General features: G+C 38.0%; 1 protein-coding gene across 2 annotated transcripts in view; it reads left to right on the top strand.

The window, feature by feature from the left end:
- The window catches only part of Mat89Ba (nucleolar protein 6 Mat89Ba), a 332,508-nt gene that overhangs the window by 167,925 nt on the left and 144,606 nt on the right, over positions 1–19,977 (top strand). For both annotated transcript variants that reach the window (XM_067137975.2, XM_067137976.2), the window contains one exon: positions 6,374–6,489. In XM_067137975.2, the coding sequence (XP_066994076.2) occupies positions 6,374–6,489 (116 nt within the window). The remainder of the gene's footprint in view (positions 1–6,373; positions 6,490–19,977) is intronic.

The following is a 19,977-nucleotide window of genomic DNA, read 5'->3' as shown; positions in this document are numbered from 1 at the left end:
TTTCTTCATGGTGATAATTTACTTCGGCTTATTTAGAATTGGAAAAGTTAACATTCCTATTTTTGCAACCATGCCACAATTGTATTTACCTGGTTAGCAAATTTAATTATTTCCACCATTAAAAACATTTGCAGCTCTGTCCCAAATTGTTCTCAAAGTAATTATTACTCACAAATAAGTACACTGGCTTATTTCTTGAGGATGCATAAAACATATATTGATATTCTTGCCAAATAGCAGCAATGGCGACATTACGTCTTTTAAGTCTTATCAGTCATGAAGCATAGTGATGAGTGATGATTGTGTGTAGATGGAACCGAGTCTACTCTAGACTCTGGATTTTTTCTTTGGTTGTCCCAAATTAGTTGCATGTACCATAATATGGCTAAAACCACATCCGGGTGACTGGAGTGGGTCATTGATGATGATGATGATGATGATGATGACCATAATATGGCTAAGATGATGATTGATGGCTTTAACAATCTATAATATGAGTTACGAGGATTTATCTTGCCAGTATAATTTATGTATGGTTTCAATCCATAATAAGTAATGTATGAATAAATTTCGCTTGGCGACTCGCGTCTTGAATTCCTGCTCTTCCTTTTCAATGAGGCAGGTGTTCAAATTTCTTATCATCGCAATCTAATTGTTACAATGGGCTTCATGTGAAAGGCCACAATAAATGCATACATTTGTTCATTCAAACATACACACATACATAGATGGCGGAAGATTAAAAATTGCATTTCCTTCTTACTGAACACAACTGATACAGGGTACGGACAAAACTCTTATTTATATATATATACTAGCTGATGTACCCGTGCTTTGCTACGGAATTCTAAATTTTATACAGAATTCTAGGTTAGGTAGTGTAAACGTTGTGAGCAAGATTGTATTAAGTTGCATAGCTCTTAAAGTTGTCCTAGAAGCACGATGGGTAAGTCACCAACGGCTTTTCTCATATGAAGACTGGGTTAGGGAATTTTCATTGTAATGGTAGGCCAGTCACAATCAGGTTGGGGAGTTTTCATTATAATGGCAGACACTCACTCTCCGCCTGCCTTTATAGATTTTCAGAAAGACTCTCTCAGTGGTTTCCCAACTGAAATGAACATGGGTCATTACAATGACGTCAGTAGGAATGGCGCGATTAAAAGCAATGCCTTCATATGAAATACTCGATCAAATGAAAAACTACACATTTTCTCACTTTTAACGAACAGTACTATGCTGCCGAACTAACAGTCCAAAGCTACAGAGCTGGAATGACCAAGACACAGACATCCGTGATCTGTGGACAATGTTCATTCTTTTTTCGGCGGGGGGAGGGGGTTTCAAATAGTGGATAGTCCCAGGGCAAAAACTATGCCCGTTTACTTATCTGTTTCCTGGGAGTACCCTAAAGTCGGAAAATCTCAATTCACTACACTGGCGGGGAAAAGAACTATCTGACGTGGAGGCAATTTTTCCTCCAAGCCAGAGAAGAAACCAAATCTTCACTGCTAATTTGGAATTAAATTAATGTAGATTTAATGAAAGTGAAGATGAAGAAGCTTTTCCTGAGAAATGGCTCTTTTCAGGGTTGAATTTTGAGTTGTTTAGTGAATTGTGGTACTATAATTTGGAATAGGGCTAAATTGTAATTCCAGACCAGTTCATACTACTACTCCTGCTACTACTACTACTACTACTACTACTAACTGAGCCTCTGACGTAAGTGCGCACACTGCTCATTCAAAACAGCGCGTCAGAGTAGGTATCGAATAGCTGGCATACTATGATCAACCAGTGTGTTACGTACCAGCAGTATCAGAAAATGTATGAACCAGAGGATTGGCATGCTAAAGAAGAAATATATCTAACTCCTCAGCTATTTCCCGCCAATATTCAGTTAGGCTGTTATACTCGGTATGCAGCAGTAATCCCATCTATCGGAGTTGAATGTCAGCATAAGAGACAAAGAACATTACAACAAACAACGGTCATTGTAATGTTATTGTTGATCTATGTTACTCTCTTTCGATATTGTAGGCCTTCACATTATTGTTTTCCGGTTCTGACATTCCACTCTTATCATAGTCGGTACAGTAAAACTGAATAAAACATAAATGATCAGAAATTATATTCTCTATAAAAGAAATGGCGTATGGCTTTTAGTGCCGGGAGTGTCCGAGGACATGTTCGGCTCGCCAGGTGCAGGTCTTTCGATTTGACACCCGTAGGTGACCTGCGCGTCCTGATGAGGATGAAATGATGATGAAGACGACACATACACCCAGCCCCAGTGCCAGTGAAATTAACCAATGATGGTTAAAATTCCCAACCCTGCCGGGAATCGAACCCGGGACTCCTGTGACCAAAGGCCAGCACGCTAACCATTTAGCCATGGAATATTCTCTATAACTTTTGTTATGTAGTACTTTTCCATAGGACCAAGAACATACAGTAGGTATTTAAAAATTAAATTTTAGGTGCCTTCCCCTAAACTACCATTTCACCGAGGGTGAATAACATTGTTTTTAGCTTAAACTGTAGTTTCTTATTCCCCGACTCTATATACCGATTTTCATTAAATTCTGTTTACCCATTTTGTCGGCGCTCGGCATTGACATGGACTTAGCAACAAACATCCAAATTCATGGTTATCTGTGTTATCATAGCCGGTACAGTAAAAATGCATAAGACGTAAATGATCAGAAATTTAATTCTATATAACTTTAGTTATGTAGTATTTATCAATATGACCACTAATAATATAAATATCTGAGAATTGAATTTTAGGCCTTCCCCTAAACTACCATTTCACTCAGCGTGAATAAAATAATTTATAGCCTAGATTATAGCGGCTCACCCCCCGACTCTACATACTGATTTTTATTAAATTCTCTTCAGCCGTTTTCTCGTGATGCGTGTACATACAGACAGACAGACAGACAGACAGACAGACAGACAGACAGACAGACAGACAGACAGACAGACAGAAATTACGGAAAAGTAAAAACTGCATTTTCTTGTTACTGTGGACATGATCGATACAGAAATACCATTCTTTTCAAATTCTGAGCAATGTACAGACAAAACTCTTATTTTATATATATATATAGATAAGTCAAGGTAGTCACTAAAACTAATTATTTCGTCATTTTGAATATTGCGTTGGGTAGCTGCATTTGTAAAACACTTGCCAGAGTCAGCTGATTACTGTATCATGAGGCTAAACCCTGACTCAGAAGCACAAAAATAAAGCTCACAAAGAGAACCTCAATAATAATAGTAATAATAAATCATCATTATCAACATAATCATGAATTCCTTTTAGCGATCCAGGCAGGATGTTTTAGAATGATGTGCCTCCATTTATTACGGCCTTGGTATGCTTCTCCTCTCTCTAGTGATCCCATGTTTCTCCTCTCTTCTCTAGACCTTCTCCTGTCTGGTCCCACCTTTTTTCTAGGGCATCCAATTGGTCTTTGTCCTGGAATAATCTTCTCAAAATACTTCCTTGGAGTTGAAGTCACCTGCATCCATTTAACGTGTCCTAGCCACTTCAACTTTGCAATACTCAGCCTTTTTTCCATGGTCAGGCTGACCTGCAGGTCTCTTCATATGTGGTCATTCCTAATTCTGTTCTTCCCTGTTTTCAGTACAGCTGATCTAAGGAACTTCATTTCACAAGCTTGCAGTTGACTTGTTTCTCTTTTATGTATGATTCAACTCTCTGGACTATATGTCATGATGGCAGGATATAAGTCTTAAAAGCAATGAACACTTAACAGTCCATATTTCTCACCATTTTTTTTAAATAATTACTTTTTCGGTAAAAATGTTAACTACTTTCCATAGAGAAATATTTAGAGACAGCAGAGTTTTTGTAGGTTAAATTCAATTGTTTAATTTTCCAAGTGCTTGATTTCCTAATAGTATTGATTTTAATGGCGTGAATTAAAAAACCCATATGTACTGTTTAAATTTGTCAAGTTCCATTTTATTTCATTGGTGGGGGTGGGGGTGGAACCCTGTATGGCCTTGCTATGTACTGATGATTTAAAGTTTGAGGAGTTTGGGTAAAATTGTTGCCAGTATGTCTGCCATCGTCCAGGAAAATGAATCTTAAAGGACTGCCTTACACAACTGTGAAGCATGGGGATGGTAGCATTATGGTTTAATGTTTTGCTGGTAATAATATAGGAGACTGGGTGAGAGTGATACGTATCTTGAGCAAGGACTAGTACCATCACATTCTATCGAGCAATGCATCACCATTTGGAATTACTGGGTGGCAGAAGTGATAGGTATCTTGAGGAAGGACCAGTACCATCACATTCTATCGAGCAATGCATCACCATTTGGAATTGTTGTGCAGCAGGAGAACAACTCGAAATATACATCAGAGCTTTGCAAGAAGTAGTGAGAAACAATGAATCATCAGGAGTTCTACAGGTAATAACCTGGCCCGCTCGGTCACTGCATTCATCACCCATGAGCTATTGTGGAATCTTTATAGCGTATCAGTTTAAGCGATGTGCGATGTATTTTGATTTAAAATATGTCATTTGAAATATCACTAATCTGCTGCCGAATTAAATGACAAGAACTAGAGCTTTCTTAAGGTGAGTTTAAACATTTTGATGTTAGTGTATATTAAACTAATACAAGTAGAAAAAAGCATTTACATGAATTAATGTAACTCTTACATAATAAATGTGTTGAATAGGTGGAACCATTTGAGCAGTTGTTTTTCTACTTGTTATTTATTGCTTTTCAATAAGGACCATCATGAAATTCATTGCATACAATGTTAAACTAATTACAGTAGAAGTCCGTTAAAGCGAGAATTCATAACTGAAAAATAACCCCAACAAACCCTCGCTATAATGGATTGTCGTAATATCTGAATTTTTGTAAAAGTCGGGGAAAACCCTATACACGTAAAATCTGTATGAAACGGCAATCAGTTTGTTCAAAACTTGTGTTTTCACGAATGATATCCACACTAAGGCTAGCTTGTTTGTTATTTTTTGAAATCCGATACTACGTGAAAGTGTGTGTTTAATTTCATTCTGAAGAAATTATAACAGTACTTCACTCCAGAGGCCTGTGTGGCAAACGTTCCAGTTTTCTTCTTCAAACAGTGTCACCTAACCTAACCGTATATGTATCATGAAAACATATTTGAAGCGCAAGTAGAGAAATGATAACCTCTTCACTACAAATTTACATGGGAACAGCCTTTCCAAAATGTAAATAGACGCGAGAAAATATAAGCTATCCTCCAAATCAGTGATGTACTCTGCCATATATTGAGGTGTATCCCATTCTTAGTTAATTTCAGTATATAACATTAAAAATTAAGCATTGGTTAATTCAGCCTTTATTTCTAACAAGTTAACAACTGCTGCCAGCCATGTTATTTAGCCATTTATTACGAGAATGTGTTATCCTCAATCATTTTGGATTTTTTTTAGAGAACAGCAGTCGACGAGCATTACTAATTGACTCTGACATCACCTTTGAATATCGAGGAGAGAACTCGCAAGTGTACGTAGCGAGAAAACGATACCGCACCGAAGATGACCGATCACATTTTGTGGCAAATGTTACAGTTTTCTTATTCAAACAGCGTCACCTGACCTACTTAACCGTACTATATGTATCATGAAAACATATTCCAAGCATCAGTAGAGAAATGATAACATTCTCGCTATGAATTTACAAGGGAATTGCTTCTCCGAAATTAACCAGACACGAGAAAGTATAAACTAGCCTCTGAAATTGGTGATGTGCTCTGTCATGTCTTGAGGTGTATCACATTCTTACTTAATTTCGGTGTAGAGTATTAAAATTAAGTGATTGTTTATTTAGCCTTTATTTCTTAAGTGTAATGTCTATTGAGCATGTTATTTAAGTATTTGTTACGAAAACATCTTCTCTTCTTTCATTTCTAATCTTCTTCACAGAACAGCAGTTGACGCGTAGGCTATTACTAATCGACTCCGACATCACCTTCGAATGTCGACAAGAGAGCTCACTAGTGGACATAGCGAGGAAACGACACCGAAGATGATCGATTGCATGCAATATAATCACTGGGTGCATAAATGCTGGTAATGGAAAAAAATCATGTGTGCTTAGTCGCTCGTAATAACGGATGCATCAGTGGTAGGGCTGTCACTGTAACCGAAGGATAATACACAGTTTAATATAGGAATTTTGTAGGGACAGACAAAACTGTCATTATAACTGGTTTCTCGCTATATGCCGTACTCGTTCTAGCAGACTTCTAGTGTACATTAATTCTTCCTTTTATAAAATTAAAAGATACTTTTAAGATATTTGTTTGCATTGTAGTTTTCTTCTTTTCCAGGTGAGACATGAGAGTGAACTTGCAATGAAATTTTTGGACAACACGAACATAAACAGTTTTCAGGCCCTATTTATGTCACCTGTGAAATTTCAGAGGCAGTATGATCACTTAATATGGTATGATACTTCTTCTTTTAGTGTGTTTTATTGAGTAAAATATTGTACTACTTCTTCTGTATGTATGTATTGTTTATATATAGACCCTCTGATGTAGAGTTTACACACTGAGCGGCACAAAAAATGCAACACTTCAATTTCTTTCAAAATTATAATTTATTTTAAATTTATGACGCTTTTATGGCACTAATCCACTATCTTATGATAGAATATTGTGGTACGGTACCATCTAAGTGTCTAACAATGGAAACAAAAGACAATTATAAACAATTTGAACAAATTAAGCCAAAGATGCACATTTCAAGAAAATATTGAGTAAGCTCATAAAAGTAATGCACTTCTATTTTAATGTTATACACTTCACACTTTCACTTGACAGACCTCAGAGACAATCTCGGAGACCTCTGTTTGCATCTTCAAAAGTGTGCATTGACACTTCTTGCACCAATGATGTCATTCAACCTTTCAGGCATGCTCCTGATTAATGCGGTAATGTCCTGTTGAGGAATCATTTCCCATTCTTCCAGGAGGGCATTCCGTAGGTCCTGTAGGGTCTCTGTATAGTGCTGACGGGCTCTTCTCCCCAGCTGGTCCCAAATGTGCTCAATAGGATTCAAATCTGGGCTTTGAGCAGGCCAAGCCATGGCATATATCCCTGTTTCATCCAAGAACGCTTGCACAGTTCTTGCAACATGTGGGCGTGCATTGTCATGCATTAGTGTAAAATCATCGCCAGTAAGCGAAGCAAAAGGCACAACATGCTCCAGGAGGATTTCCTCCACATACTGATGTGCAGTAAGGTTCCCATTCCCCACGAAGACCAAATCCGTCCTTGCAGCTGTATTGATTCCTGCCCACACCATCACAGAACCACCCTGAAAAGGCGTGCTGAATGAGCATGTGCAAGGGGAATAGCTTTTCCCTGGCCTTCTCCAGACTCTCTCTCTTCCGTCAAGAGATCGGAGGCCAAATTGGGCTCATTGGTGAACAACATTTGATCCCATTGTTGTACTATCCAGCCAAGATGTTCCCCTGCAAAACGTAGTCGAGCTGTGTGATGCTCTCTGGTGAGTTCCAGACCTGTAGCAGACCTTTTGGACTTAAGATTGGCTTCTTCCAGTCTTCTTTGAACGGTTGTCTCACTAACGTTAACCCCTCGAACTTGGTGGAGTTGATTTTGTGCTTCAGCGGTGGTGGTGTGACGTTTGCGGAGAACTTGAAGTTGTAAGAAGTGGTCATCTCTCTCCGATGTTGCTCTTCTCGGGTCTGATCCTGGTCTTCTAGCAAAGCCTCCAGTTTCTGTGTACCTTTGTACGGTTCTGGAAATTGTGGAAGGTGTAGTTCCCAACACTTCTGCAACGTTATGCATGCTGCGACCATCTTCTAGCGAAGCAACAGCTTTTGCAGCTTGTTAAGGGCTTAACTGCATGTTTTCTCCAGAAAGCTGGTTAAGGCAATCACAGAAAGATCCTACAAACATGTGCGAATAAAAGGGGAGCAATTAAAGGTACAACAATAAGCACTACAAGAGCAGGAAAACATTATTGGCTCACATCCAGCGATGTGTTTTGCTGGCTGCACGGGAAACAAAAATTGAAGCTTGTGCAATAAACAATCAACACATCATTGTTTGCTCGCAAAGCAATGCCAATATCATATCCCATCTTAAAAAATTGGTTGAAGTGCTTCACTTTGATTAAATAGATAATTACACAATAATTACACATCATTTATTGGGTGTTGCGTTTTTTGTGCCACTCACTGTATATCATTTGATTCTGAGAATTTACAACCGCAGTAGCAGTTTGTTGTGTGTTACCAGGCAAAGCATGGAAATTGGTTAGATTGGGGTGTTTATGTGGGTAATCCTAGCACTGCCCAGACCCTCTGGGTAAAGGTATCAATCGGTCACCACTGGTGTGTATTTAGTGTTGCTGCCTAGGTGGCGGATTCCTTATCGGTTGTTTACCTAGTCTTTTATTAAGTGATTTCAAAGAAGTTCAAAATTTTCTCAGCTTTACAAGTTGGAACGGTACACACTTGCGCTGGAGAGAGGGTTCCAAGGATCCTTAGCTGGGATATTTTCATCATAGTTGTAAAGACACTATTGATATTGTGATGTTTTAAAACCTTGCCAAGTCTATTCGTAATCACAGTGCACAGGTAGAGATTATACTGAGAAACTGCTCTGTCCGGGTAATGTGTGAAATGTCCAGCTGTCTTTGGAAGAACCGTTTCTGGTAGCACTTTACGCGAATATCTTTTATGAGATGTCAACTACTATAGATATTCCATAGTTCCTACACTTTTCTCACATACTGTGGCAATATGGAGGCTGAAGCTATTACTGTGAATTTCATAATTTCTCCATTTCTCCCACGAACATGAAAAGAAGTTTCATATGTTGGATTCTCTCTGTTAGGATAATAGTTTGAGAGATAGTGACATTTGTCTACAACCTGTAACAGTGTGCGTAACATTCTTTAATGAATGCATATTCCCAGCATATGTGTTCAGTTTCTTTTCTAGTACCTGCGATTAAGCAATGCATTGCCTGCTTTTGTTGCAAATTTATGTTGTGTAGTGCAAGCAGTTCTTTTGATGAAGTACAGAACAACATGAAATAAGGAGATGTCTTAAAAACAATGAAGAGCTCAGTGACCATCAACAAAGACAATCTGGAGCTAATCAGTACTACCAAAAGCGGTATATGGAAGAGTTTTCATGCCTAAGATCCTTGGAAATTTCCCAAAAGCATGCTGTTTATGAAACATGCAAGTGTGATTTTTCAGTTTAGCATGGAGAATGCAATTTCTGTGCATGCTATGTGAAATCTAAAAAAGCATGGTAAGTATGGACACATTGAAGGGTACTGCAAGTAATTCTTGTCTCTTTTTTACCACAAAAAGTGATAAAAGTTTTATATAGACAGTGTTATTTCACATAATCTTTAATTAAACAAAATCTTCCCTTATCTGCATCAGACCATGCCACTTCAGACAACCACCTTAGAAGATCGGCATCTCTGCCTTTTTATTTTAAGTGTATAAATTCTGATGCAGGTCAATCAATCAACCAATACTGATCTGCATTTAGGGCAGTCGCCCAGGTGGCAGATTCCCTATCTGTTGCTTTCCTAGCCTTTTCCTAAATGATTTCAAAGAAATTGGAAATTTATTGAACATCTCCCTTGGTAAGTTATTCCAATCCCTAACTCCCCTTCCTATAAATGAATATTTGCCCCAGTTTGTCCTCTTGAATTCCAACTTTATCTTCATATCGTGATCTTTCCTACTTTTATAAACGCCATTCAAACCTATTCGTCTACTAATGTCATTCCATGCCATCTCTCCGCTGACAGCTCGGAACATACCACTTAGTCGAGCAGCTCTTCTTCTTTCTCTCAATTCTTCCCAACCCAAACATTGCAACATTTTTGTAACGCTACTCTTTTGTCGGAAATCACCCAGAACAAATCGAGCTGCTTTTCTTTGGATTTTTTCCAGTTCTTGAATCAGGTAATCCTGGTGAGGGTCCCATACACTGGAACCATACTCTAGTTGGGGTCTTACCAGGTGCAGGTTACAAAAGAATGAAAGTAAATCATGAAACAAAACTGTGAGATGGTAAGGCAAATAAAATAGCTTACATTCAGCCAAAAGCAAGAGAAATAACAATTAAGAGGTTAATGTGACTTTTAGAATATGATAATATATGTAAAATTAACTTTGAATTTTATGACAACTAGACCTTTAAAACTTTTGTACAAATGCACTTATATAAATTACCCCTGTTTTTTTACTCTACACATAAATAGTCTGATGCAGATTGAGATTATGAGATAGTTAAAGTAAAATAATGAAACAAAAATATGGGATGTTGAGATATATAAAGTAAGCTACCAAATAGCCAGAAACAAGAAAAATATGTAATTGAGATATTGAACTAGGTTTCACAAGTTAATCTTCACAGCTGCTTTTAAATACATCGCACTCACAAAATCCTAAGAAGGAAATAAATTGGCAATGCCCAAGCACACACGGGTAATTCGCACAATGTCTGGGTAGAGCCTGGAAAGAAATTTAATTTAAATAAATTCCGTGCATCATTTGAGGTTGTTGGGTAATGTCACTTTACCCAGGTAAAGTGCAGATTATTCATTCTCCTTGCCTTACACTTACGATATACATCTGTGAATCATACAGTTGTACCGAAAGAGTATGTTTGTCTATGGGTAGAATGTTGGACCTGCAATCACAAGATTGTGGGTTAGTAGCTGGCGGAGGTATTTGGATTTTCAAAGAATAGAGAAAGTCCATTCACACTCCCTGTCGTGTGATGTTGGCATGTAAAAAAAAAAACCTCTGGGAGTAAATTTTGTATTTACCGGACAAAATTAAGAACTCACCAGTAGTTCACCCTATAGGCTTCTGATTTCTGTCTCATCAGGTAGAGTAAATTGGAACATCAAAATTGACATGTAGGCAGCCTAAATAGCATCGAATCATAATGTCCTCATGTGGTAGCTGAGATTATACATTTGTTGTGTTTTGTTTATTGATCTGTTTGTATATTAGCAAGGGATTCTCTGGAACAAGCTGTGCGATTGAAATTTGCTGGTTTATGGTTTGAACCAGGGTTTTGGTAGAATTTTACTTTTATATTTACAGTTCTCTCCTTAGTCCTTTCGCCTTGGCATCATGGTGCTTCATTTTCTCGGTCATCTCTTGCCCCTACCACTTTGTTATTTTGAAACCTTTTCTTTCCAGTTTGGACTCAGTTATTTTATAACTGTTAGATTCTTCAGTGTGCCAAAACTAATTTTGCGTAATAAATTTATAAACTACCTGCAAGAAAAATATGGTAACAGTATTAAACCTAAAAATAAAACGCCCAAAAGTAAAAAGTACAGCATGTCATTGACCTAACCAGGGCAGGGGGGCGTGGTGTAGCAGGTCAGCGAACTGAACTGGCAGCTGAAATCTGCCAAAGACAGAGCAACGGTTTTTCATCACCTCACATTCTGTGCTGGAATGGAGAGGAAACGAGACTTCATTAAGATAAGAATGCGAGGTGATAAAAAATCATTGCTCTGTCTTTGGCAGATTCCAGCTGCCAGCTCAGTTCATTTTAAATACTTATGAACTTGAAAACAGAAATAAACATAAATGTTTATACTGTTCTAAATATTTGAATGCAATTTGATAGAATCTGATGATGTTATTTCATGAACGAAACATGTAATTCTATTTTAATTGAGTTAATTCTTTTTCATGTATAATACTGTGTTAACCATATGTTTTCTTGCCGGTAGTTTATCAATTTATTACCCAAAATTAGTTTTCTGCATACTGAGAACCTAACACCTATCATTTCAGTTGCTTCATGTATAGTACTCCGCACATACACCAAAATGCAAATACCGAACTCGGTAGCTGCAGTCGCTTAAGTGCAGCCAGTATCCAGTATTCGGGAGATAGTAGGTTCGAACCCCACTGTCGGCAGCCCTGAAAATGGTTTTCCGTGGTTTCCCATTTTCACACCAGGCAAATGCTGGGGCTGTACCTTAATTAAGGCCACGGCTGCTTCCTTCCCACTCCTAGCCCTTCCTTGTCCCATCGTCGCCATAAGACCTATCTTTGTCGGTGTGACGTAAAGCAACTAGCAAAATGCAAATATTGCTGCCCTATTCTCTTTTTTAATGGCTCATCACTGCTGCCAACTTGACTAGTTATATATTGAAATCATGATCATCATCATCATAGTTATGTACGACAGGTTGGCAGTATGGACTTTATGTGGTATAAATCATGGCTGTATCATTGATTATTTGTGTGTTGCATGATCTGTCTTGTGTAACAGAACATGTGAGGTTATGTCACGATACTTCTGCTGTATGTTTATTAATACAACTTTATTTAATGTAAGAACACATAATTAATAGTATATAATGTATTATTACCTGTAGATATGATGTATAAATCCGATGTAATGTTGTGCAACACAGGGTAAGTGTCTAGAACAACGCACCATTATCACTAAAGTTCTACAGAATGTTCTGTTCATTTGTATATAGGTTATTGTAGACTCGAGAAGATACGAGAAAGCATGTTGTGTCATACTTTTATTGAAGCCTGGCCAGGCAAAGTATATAAAATGAATTTCTTGGGTTGTTGAGTTGAGTTGTTATTGAGAGACGTTGGTTGAGTTAAGTATGTGAACCTTTTTTGTGGTTTTACCATTGAAGTGGTTACGTTGTGTTGGTACCAAGTGTTCCGTAGTTGGTTGACATGCTAATATGGCAGTCGATTGAGTTCAAGATGGTAGCTCTTTAATGTTTGTGTATAATGTGTATATAATTTGTAAATAAAACAGTGTACACAATTGACAGCATTTTGTGCGTGCGTCTTTGTGAATACGACAAATGGAGGTTCCTTTACCCAAGTAAATGATAATTCAAGATATTCAAGCTCAATGACGAATTAAAGAAATAAATGCTCTCTGTCATTCTCACTCAATTTAATGTTATACAATGGTTGGGGCAAAAGTCATTGCAACCATTTTGTTCCTTGCAGATACCAGCTCAGCTGGAAAATGTGAAATACACAGATGAAAGGATGAGGTGGGAACTGTATGTGTGAACTTTAAGGAACACTTAAATTTTGTGCCTGACATATTATGGTAATGTAGAGGACAGTACTGGTTTCATGATGCAAAATAATTACAGCCAAACACGCTGTCTATATTACAGCACAGCACATATCCAGCTGACATGACAAAATTGGGTCTAAAGACCCTCAAAGTGGTTTCCTGGAACGTTCACTACACAATGCCAATGATGTCGGAGGCACTGAATTACCATCTATGTCACTATTTGCCGCATCATGTGTGAATTGGGTCATCTGTTGTTGCACAGCATTGGTAATGTCCTCTTGTGTTGCAAACCGCCTCCCGCGTAGAGGTTCCTTTACCTTTCGTATGAGGTAAAATTTGTAGGGCGAAAGGTCAGGAGAGTATGGCGGGTACTCCAATTCTTCCCATCCCAACGCTGCCGTAGCTGCCATACATACTCTTCTTTATGTGGTTTTGTGTTGTGCAATATCATTGCACTGTCCACAACATCCGGACGTTTCTCCTGAATGCCACGTCATACGTGTCGCACCAGGAAGTCCCTGTAGTACTCTGCGCTCACTGTTCTGCCATGTGGAACAATGTGGCACACAATGTAATCGCCAAAGTTATACGTGCTGATCTCCATCAATTTGATAGGGGAAGGATTCTAATGGAACGTCTGCCGCCTTAGTGATCTGGCATGTTGGTACTCTGCGGACTGACGTTTGAGTTCTGATTTGTATGCCCTGGCAATTATTCGTGACAGGAAGTGGTCGCCGTCCTGTTGACAGCGTGTTAGGTAGTCAGAGCATGTACATATCGCATCCACTGTTGAACTTCCGTCTGTGCATGCGGTACCCACCGCGATGCGATTTTGCGCAGTTGCAGCTCTGTCTGCAATATCCTCTGGATGGTGTGTTTCTTAATGACACTTGCCCTTTCTTACTCCAGTAGCATCCATAGTTAGTCTTCCTCCAGGAGCTGCTCAATGAAGGCACATGCCATGTCAGTCTGCACACTGACAGGTCATCCCAAGTGTTGCTGGTCACCGGTTACCACATATCCTTACTGAAATTTTCCTACCCATCATGCTACTGAACAATATGGGAGGGTGTTATTCCCAAAGGCTTCCACCTATCCACTGCGACAAGTTCTGCTGGAATGGTATATCTACACCAGTGGCTTTGTTCTGTTTTAGTTGAGAGACTGCTGCGTCGAACTCTGCTGTAGTGACTTCTTGAACTGATTTCACATCCTCCAATGATTCTTCAATATTGACAATATCTTTTCCATCATATTAAGTCTTCAAGGTATTCTTTCCATTAGTTACTTACATTCTCGATTTGAAAGAGTAGTTTTTCATCTTTATATTTTACCATAATTATTGCTTCTAGTTCTTTTCTTTTAGCCCAGAGATTTTATCTTAAAAAAGGCTTTATCAGAATACCCCTTCTTCAAATCATTTTCAATTTTTTCACTTCTTTCATCCACTTGTCCTTGGTTAGTCAGCATTTCATTGTAATCAAGTTTTTAATTCTTTGTATTCAAATTGTATTTTTCTTCATCTGTTCCTTCAGTGAGCTCGAGATTTTCTTGCTATACCGAGGATTTTTGTGGCAGCTTTCTGTGGCCACTTTTTATATCATCCCATTCCAAATTACCTTTCTTCACTTCGGTGAAGTTTGGTGAATGTTTGCAACACACTAGAATCTAAGTTTATTTAGGCACCACTCCTGTCTGAGTGTATGGAACTTCTTGAATCTGACATCACATTTAGTTGCAACAGGAGTGTGATCACTAGAGAGCGGATTTTTATGTAATTACATATTTTTTTGCGTAATTTTTAACGCAAGTTACAAAGTTCATTATTCCTATTGTGCATCCCCAAGTGTAAAAACTGAATCTTATTTCACATAAAAACACATATTTTCACATTTTTAAAATGTAAATACATATTTTAAGAAAATCTATAATAAGCACATAAATCGGCAATATTTGTTGATCAATAAAATTTAAAATGCTTCTGTGTTATAAAATAATGCTTATATTTTCATTTTACGATTACGGTTTTGTTTTTAACAGTGTATTTAACATAATGTATCTGAATGTTTCGGATATTTATGGACTTCCCTCCATAAGTTCTAAAACTTGCTGGTCACTGGCTACGTCATTACATTTAGACAGCGATTTGATTTGCTGCACAAGATGTTTCCTTGCATGATGTCATTCCAACTCTTTATGAGTCAGCCCTCTCGGGTTTTGTTTATAGAATATCAGTGAAAGGCAATCACGGAGAGACGAGGTGACGTAATTCCGTTACGACATGGGAGACTCGGAAGAATATTGCCCCGCCATTAGGTAGTGGAATTTCATCACTCCTAAGAGTAAGGTTAGCTGTTCGGGTCCATATATCATTCCCGTGGTCGTGTGATTTTGTATGGATTTATAAGAAATATTTCCTTCAGTGTCCGCTGCTATTCTTTTTATTGAAACAGTGATTCACCGTAAATGCGTGTGTCGTAACCTGCAAAATAATGCCAAAAGAGAAGTCGAGTACAAGGTCGCGTCTTCAACAATATGTAGTGGAATTTAAAAGCATTTTCACTACCGATGGAAAAGTATTATTTTGCCAACCGTGTGGTAAAACAGTACGTGCAGATCAACGTTCTCAAGTAACCCAGCATTTGTCTGGAAATAAGCATACTGCGGCTGCTTCGTGTGTGCATTCGCGACAATTACTAATAGCTGAACCAGCTACTTCAAATGCAGGCCCATCTAAATCTTCCCGGTATTATTTAGATGTGTGCAGAGCATTTGTTTGCGCCGACACTCCTCTTGGTAAAATCTGGGACTGAGAAATTTCCTAACAAAGTACACTAATTTTGAGCCTCCAGACGAATCCACATTAAGGGAAAACTATCTCCCAAAATGTTACAAAGAAACTTTACAGAGAATTCGGGCAGTATGTGATAGCGAAAAACTGTGGGTGAGCATTGACGAAACCACTGATTCAAGTGGCAGAAAAGTAGGAAATGTTGTAGATGGTGTGTTGAAGAATGACAAAACTGCTTGCGAACATTCTTATTTGCTAGCGTGTAAAAAAATTCTTGCTGCAAACCATGTCACTGTAGCTAGGTTATTCAATGAAGCCATGCACTTACTTTGGCCAAAAAAGTATAAAATACGACCATGTATTGCTTTTCCTTACTGACAGTGCAGCTTACATGAAAAAGGCAGCCGAAGGCCTTTCTGTGAGCTTTCCGAAAATGATACACGTAACTTGCGTTGTTCATGTTCTACACAGGTTATGTGAAACTGTGCGGGCTCAGTATCCTCAAGTGGATAAATTAGTGTATAATGGCAAAAAAGTCTTCGTAAAAGCACCCTCAAGAATCGATCCCTTTAAAGAGAAAAACTCGGATCTTGCGCTTCCTCCTCTGCCTATTGTTACGCGGTGGGGTACCTGGCTTAGCGCTGTGGTATACTACGCAGACAATTTCGAAAGTTTTGCATCCGTTGTGAACGTGCTAGATAAAAACGACGCGTCGTCAATTGAGATTCTTCAAGAGATACTAAAAGACAGCTCTTTGAAAAATGATTTGGCGTTTATATCTGCCAATCTAAGCTTCTTGTGTAAAACTATAGACATACTTGAAAAATCCACTAACCTGTTGTCCGAAACAGTGAAGGAAGTGCGTGCTGTTGAAAATAAATTAGATTCACTCCCGGCTTCGCAGGTACAGGGACTGTTAAAGGTCAAATATAAAAATTTGTTAAGGAAAAACAGAGGATTTCAAACAATGTGCCAAATTTCTAATGTATTAGAGGGTGCTCTTGTTGGTGAAATTGATGGCGTTATTGTTGGTGACATTCCTCTCTTTAACTATGCTCGTCTGACTTAATGTGATGTGGAGCGATCGTTTTCGCAGTATAAGGCGTTCTTTAGAGATAATCGGCATGCATTTGTGATGGACAATTTGGAGATGACTTTTGTTGTTCACTGCAATTCTGAGACTACTTTTAGCAACTAATATTCCAGCGTCTGATGGGTGAGTACGAACTGGTACTATTTTTTCAAAGATGATAGGTTGCTTTTGCCATATTTAAACAAAACATTACCTTTAAAAAAAATAACCATTCATAATATCTACTTTGGCATATCAAATATTAATATACCATACAGCACGTTTCCATACACAGACACCATTTTTGCCTTAAGGAGCACGTTTGGTAGCACCATATTCTAATACAAAACATTATACTTATTTACTTCTTGAGCGCGAGTAGTTATGTGATATTTAAAGGAAAATAATTTCAATTTTTTATCACACATTTTAAAGTTTTTCAGAACATAAAAAATAAATATTTTTCACATTTTTAGCACATAAAAATCCGCTCCCTAGTGATCACAGTCGATTTCAGCATCTGGGTAACTATGACTGGAATTCACTAGATTTCTGTATCTCTGTTTAATCACTATATAGTCAGTCTGGTGTCTTCTTGTATCTCCAGGGGCCTTCCGAGTATAATATCTTCTGGGAACCCTAAAACATGTGTTAGATATAACCATCTCATACTGCTCACAAAATTCTGTCTTCTGCCTCCTGAATTTGTTTCTCCCAGACAAAATTTACCACTGTATTGATCATTTACATTTGAACCTATAGAAGCATTACAATCACCCATCAAAATAACATTGGTGATTTTGTCCACAATTTCAAATAGTTCTTCGATGTTTTCATACATCTCTTCTACATTGTCATCCTTACCGTTGGTAGTCGGGAAATACACTCGTATTAAGACCAAGTCTACTGATCTGGCTTTTAAGGATCCTGTCATTAATATGATAAGTTTTCTTAACATTGTGGACCCATTTACCTCTCAATATGATTGCCACTCCACTACTTCCAGTTCTATTGTTGCCACTATGAATTATTCAAAAGTCTTTGGATCTGAAGTCATCATTATCGGCCCATCTTGTCTGACATACACCAAGAACATCTAATCTGTTCTTCACCACTGAATTGTTTAGTTCCTCTAATCTTTCCATTTTGAGCAATGTTTGTACATTCCATGTGCCAATAAAGAATTTATTATTTTCCTTGCGAGGATTTTGCAGGATGACAACCGGAGAGGTCTCGCTATTGTTCCCACATCAGCCTCCCAGAAGTTTATCTCATCAGTGCTAAATCCTTGATGAAGCACTTTTCAAGGAACAGTATCGCAGGAAAGGATGGCTACGTCATACCTGTGGATCTTCACATTAATGTTCCGTCATTGTGCTAATTAGAGCAAGTACAGGAGAAGCGGCCGGTGGCAAACTTTAAGGGACGATCTTTGCATCTTGTTCACCTGTATTGTTTTTGGAAAATATGGAAGTCATAAAGGAAATTGGCTGCAACAGTTGGAAGGAGACAAGTGCATCCTGACAGCTCTGCAGAACAAATTTCTTCAAATGTTCATACTTTAAAAAAAAAACTACATTATGTTCAAGGTTAGATTTTTATTTTTAACAAAATTTTTACGATTGCCGAGCAGGTTTGCACTTCTCTCGGGACACTAGACATTGGGCATTCAGACAGGAATCTAACATCTAACATGAGTCTTATTTTTTAATATGATCAGATACCTTACTAAAGTCTTGAGGGTTTGCAATATGCTTGGATGCTTTCTCATGTCTTATGACTTGAGATATTGTTACTGCTGTGGTTGATCATGGCTCACTTCTGAGTAAGTGAGACAAAGTCATTATAAAATGTAGTTTCTCTCCTTTTTTTCTCCATTTTAATGTCTTTCCTATGGTGAACTGTTCACAGTTGCTGTAGTTTCAGTGACTACTCAATCTTCTGTCATTGTCAGGCACTATACATAATTGTGTTCTTGTGACCTGAACTGATGCTGCACCTTACATATATGAAGTCATGGAAGGCCTTGGGATATTACCATATTGGCCCAAATGTCCTTATAAAAACTGCGATAATTTTATATGCATAGCCTAAAATTCAAAAAAGTTTATATTATTTACTACCTGTACTGGCTTGTGCAGTTAGTGTCTCGATGTCCTTCGCAATTAAACATAATTAAACAAAATTTCTTGAGTTTTGATGATTTTTTCCCCAATTCATGGCTTGTGATTACTAGGGCCCGGATTTTTAGGTTTTAAACTATTTTATTCCTTGCTAGCTAACTGTAGTATTTTAACTTACTTATCCATTTCATTACCATTGGAGTAAATTACTCGAATCTTATAAAACCTAAAAATAACTAAATAAGACGTTAAAACCTTAAAAAAAACTAAATGGGCTATTCAAGACAGTATTACGTTATTTTGAAATAGAAGTACCAAATATTAATGAAATTGAATGATTTTTTAAAAAATAAACATTATGCACGACTTTTTGAAATGACTTCATGGTTTGGAACTGGAAGTGGTTTGCAAGTATAACTAGTGAGAGCGAAACAACGTGATACGATACTATTCCACTAGGGTACAGCACAAATCAAGAGACAACCCCCTGGCGTTCACTGACTTGTATCTAGCAGGTACAAGCCCGCCTAACTTGCAAGCTTCAGTGCATCTCTCATTGTGTATGGTCGACTACCGCCAGCTACGACTGTTTAGCTCTATACACACTATTATGCGACACACTAAAATTAATTTTCCCTATAAATCAAGTTATTATTGAAGGCAGTTTAAGAAGCTTGCGCATCTCAGAAGTAGCAATGCCTGAAGGCAAGTAATCATTTGCTTTACGTCGCAATGACACAGATAGGTCTTATGTCGACGATGGGACAGGAAAAGGCTAGGACTGGGAAGGAAGCGGCCGTGGCCTTAATTAAGGTACAGCCCCAGCATTTGCCTGGTGTGAAAATGGG

The sequence above is a fragment of the Anabrus simplex genome, chromosome 1 (genome assembly GCF_040414725.1).
Source record: "Anabrus simplex isolate iqAnaSimp1 chromosome 1, ASM4041472v1, whole genome shotgun sequence".
Classification (NCBI taxonomy): Eukaryota; Metazoa; Arthropoda; class Insecta; order Orthoptera; family Tettigoniidae; genus Anabrus; species Anabrus simplex.
This window is presented reverse-complemented; position numbering and strand designations above follow the sequence as displayed.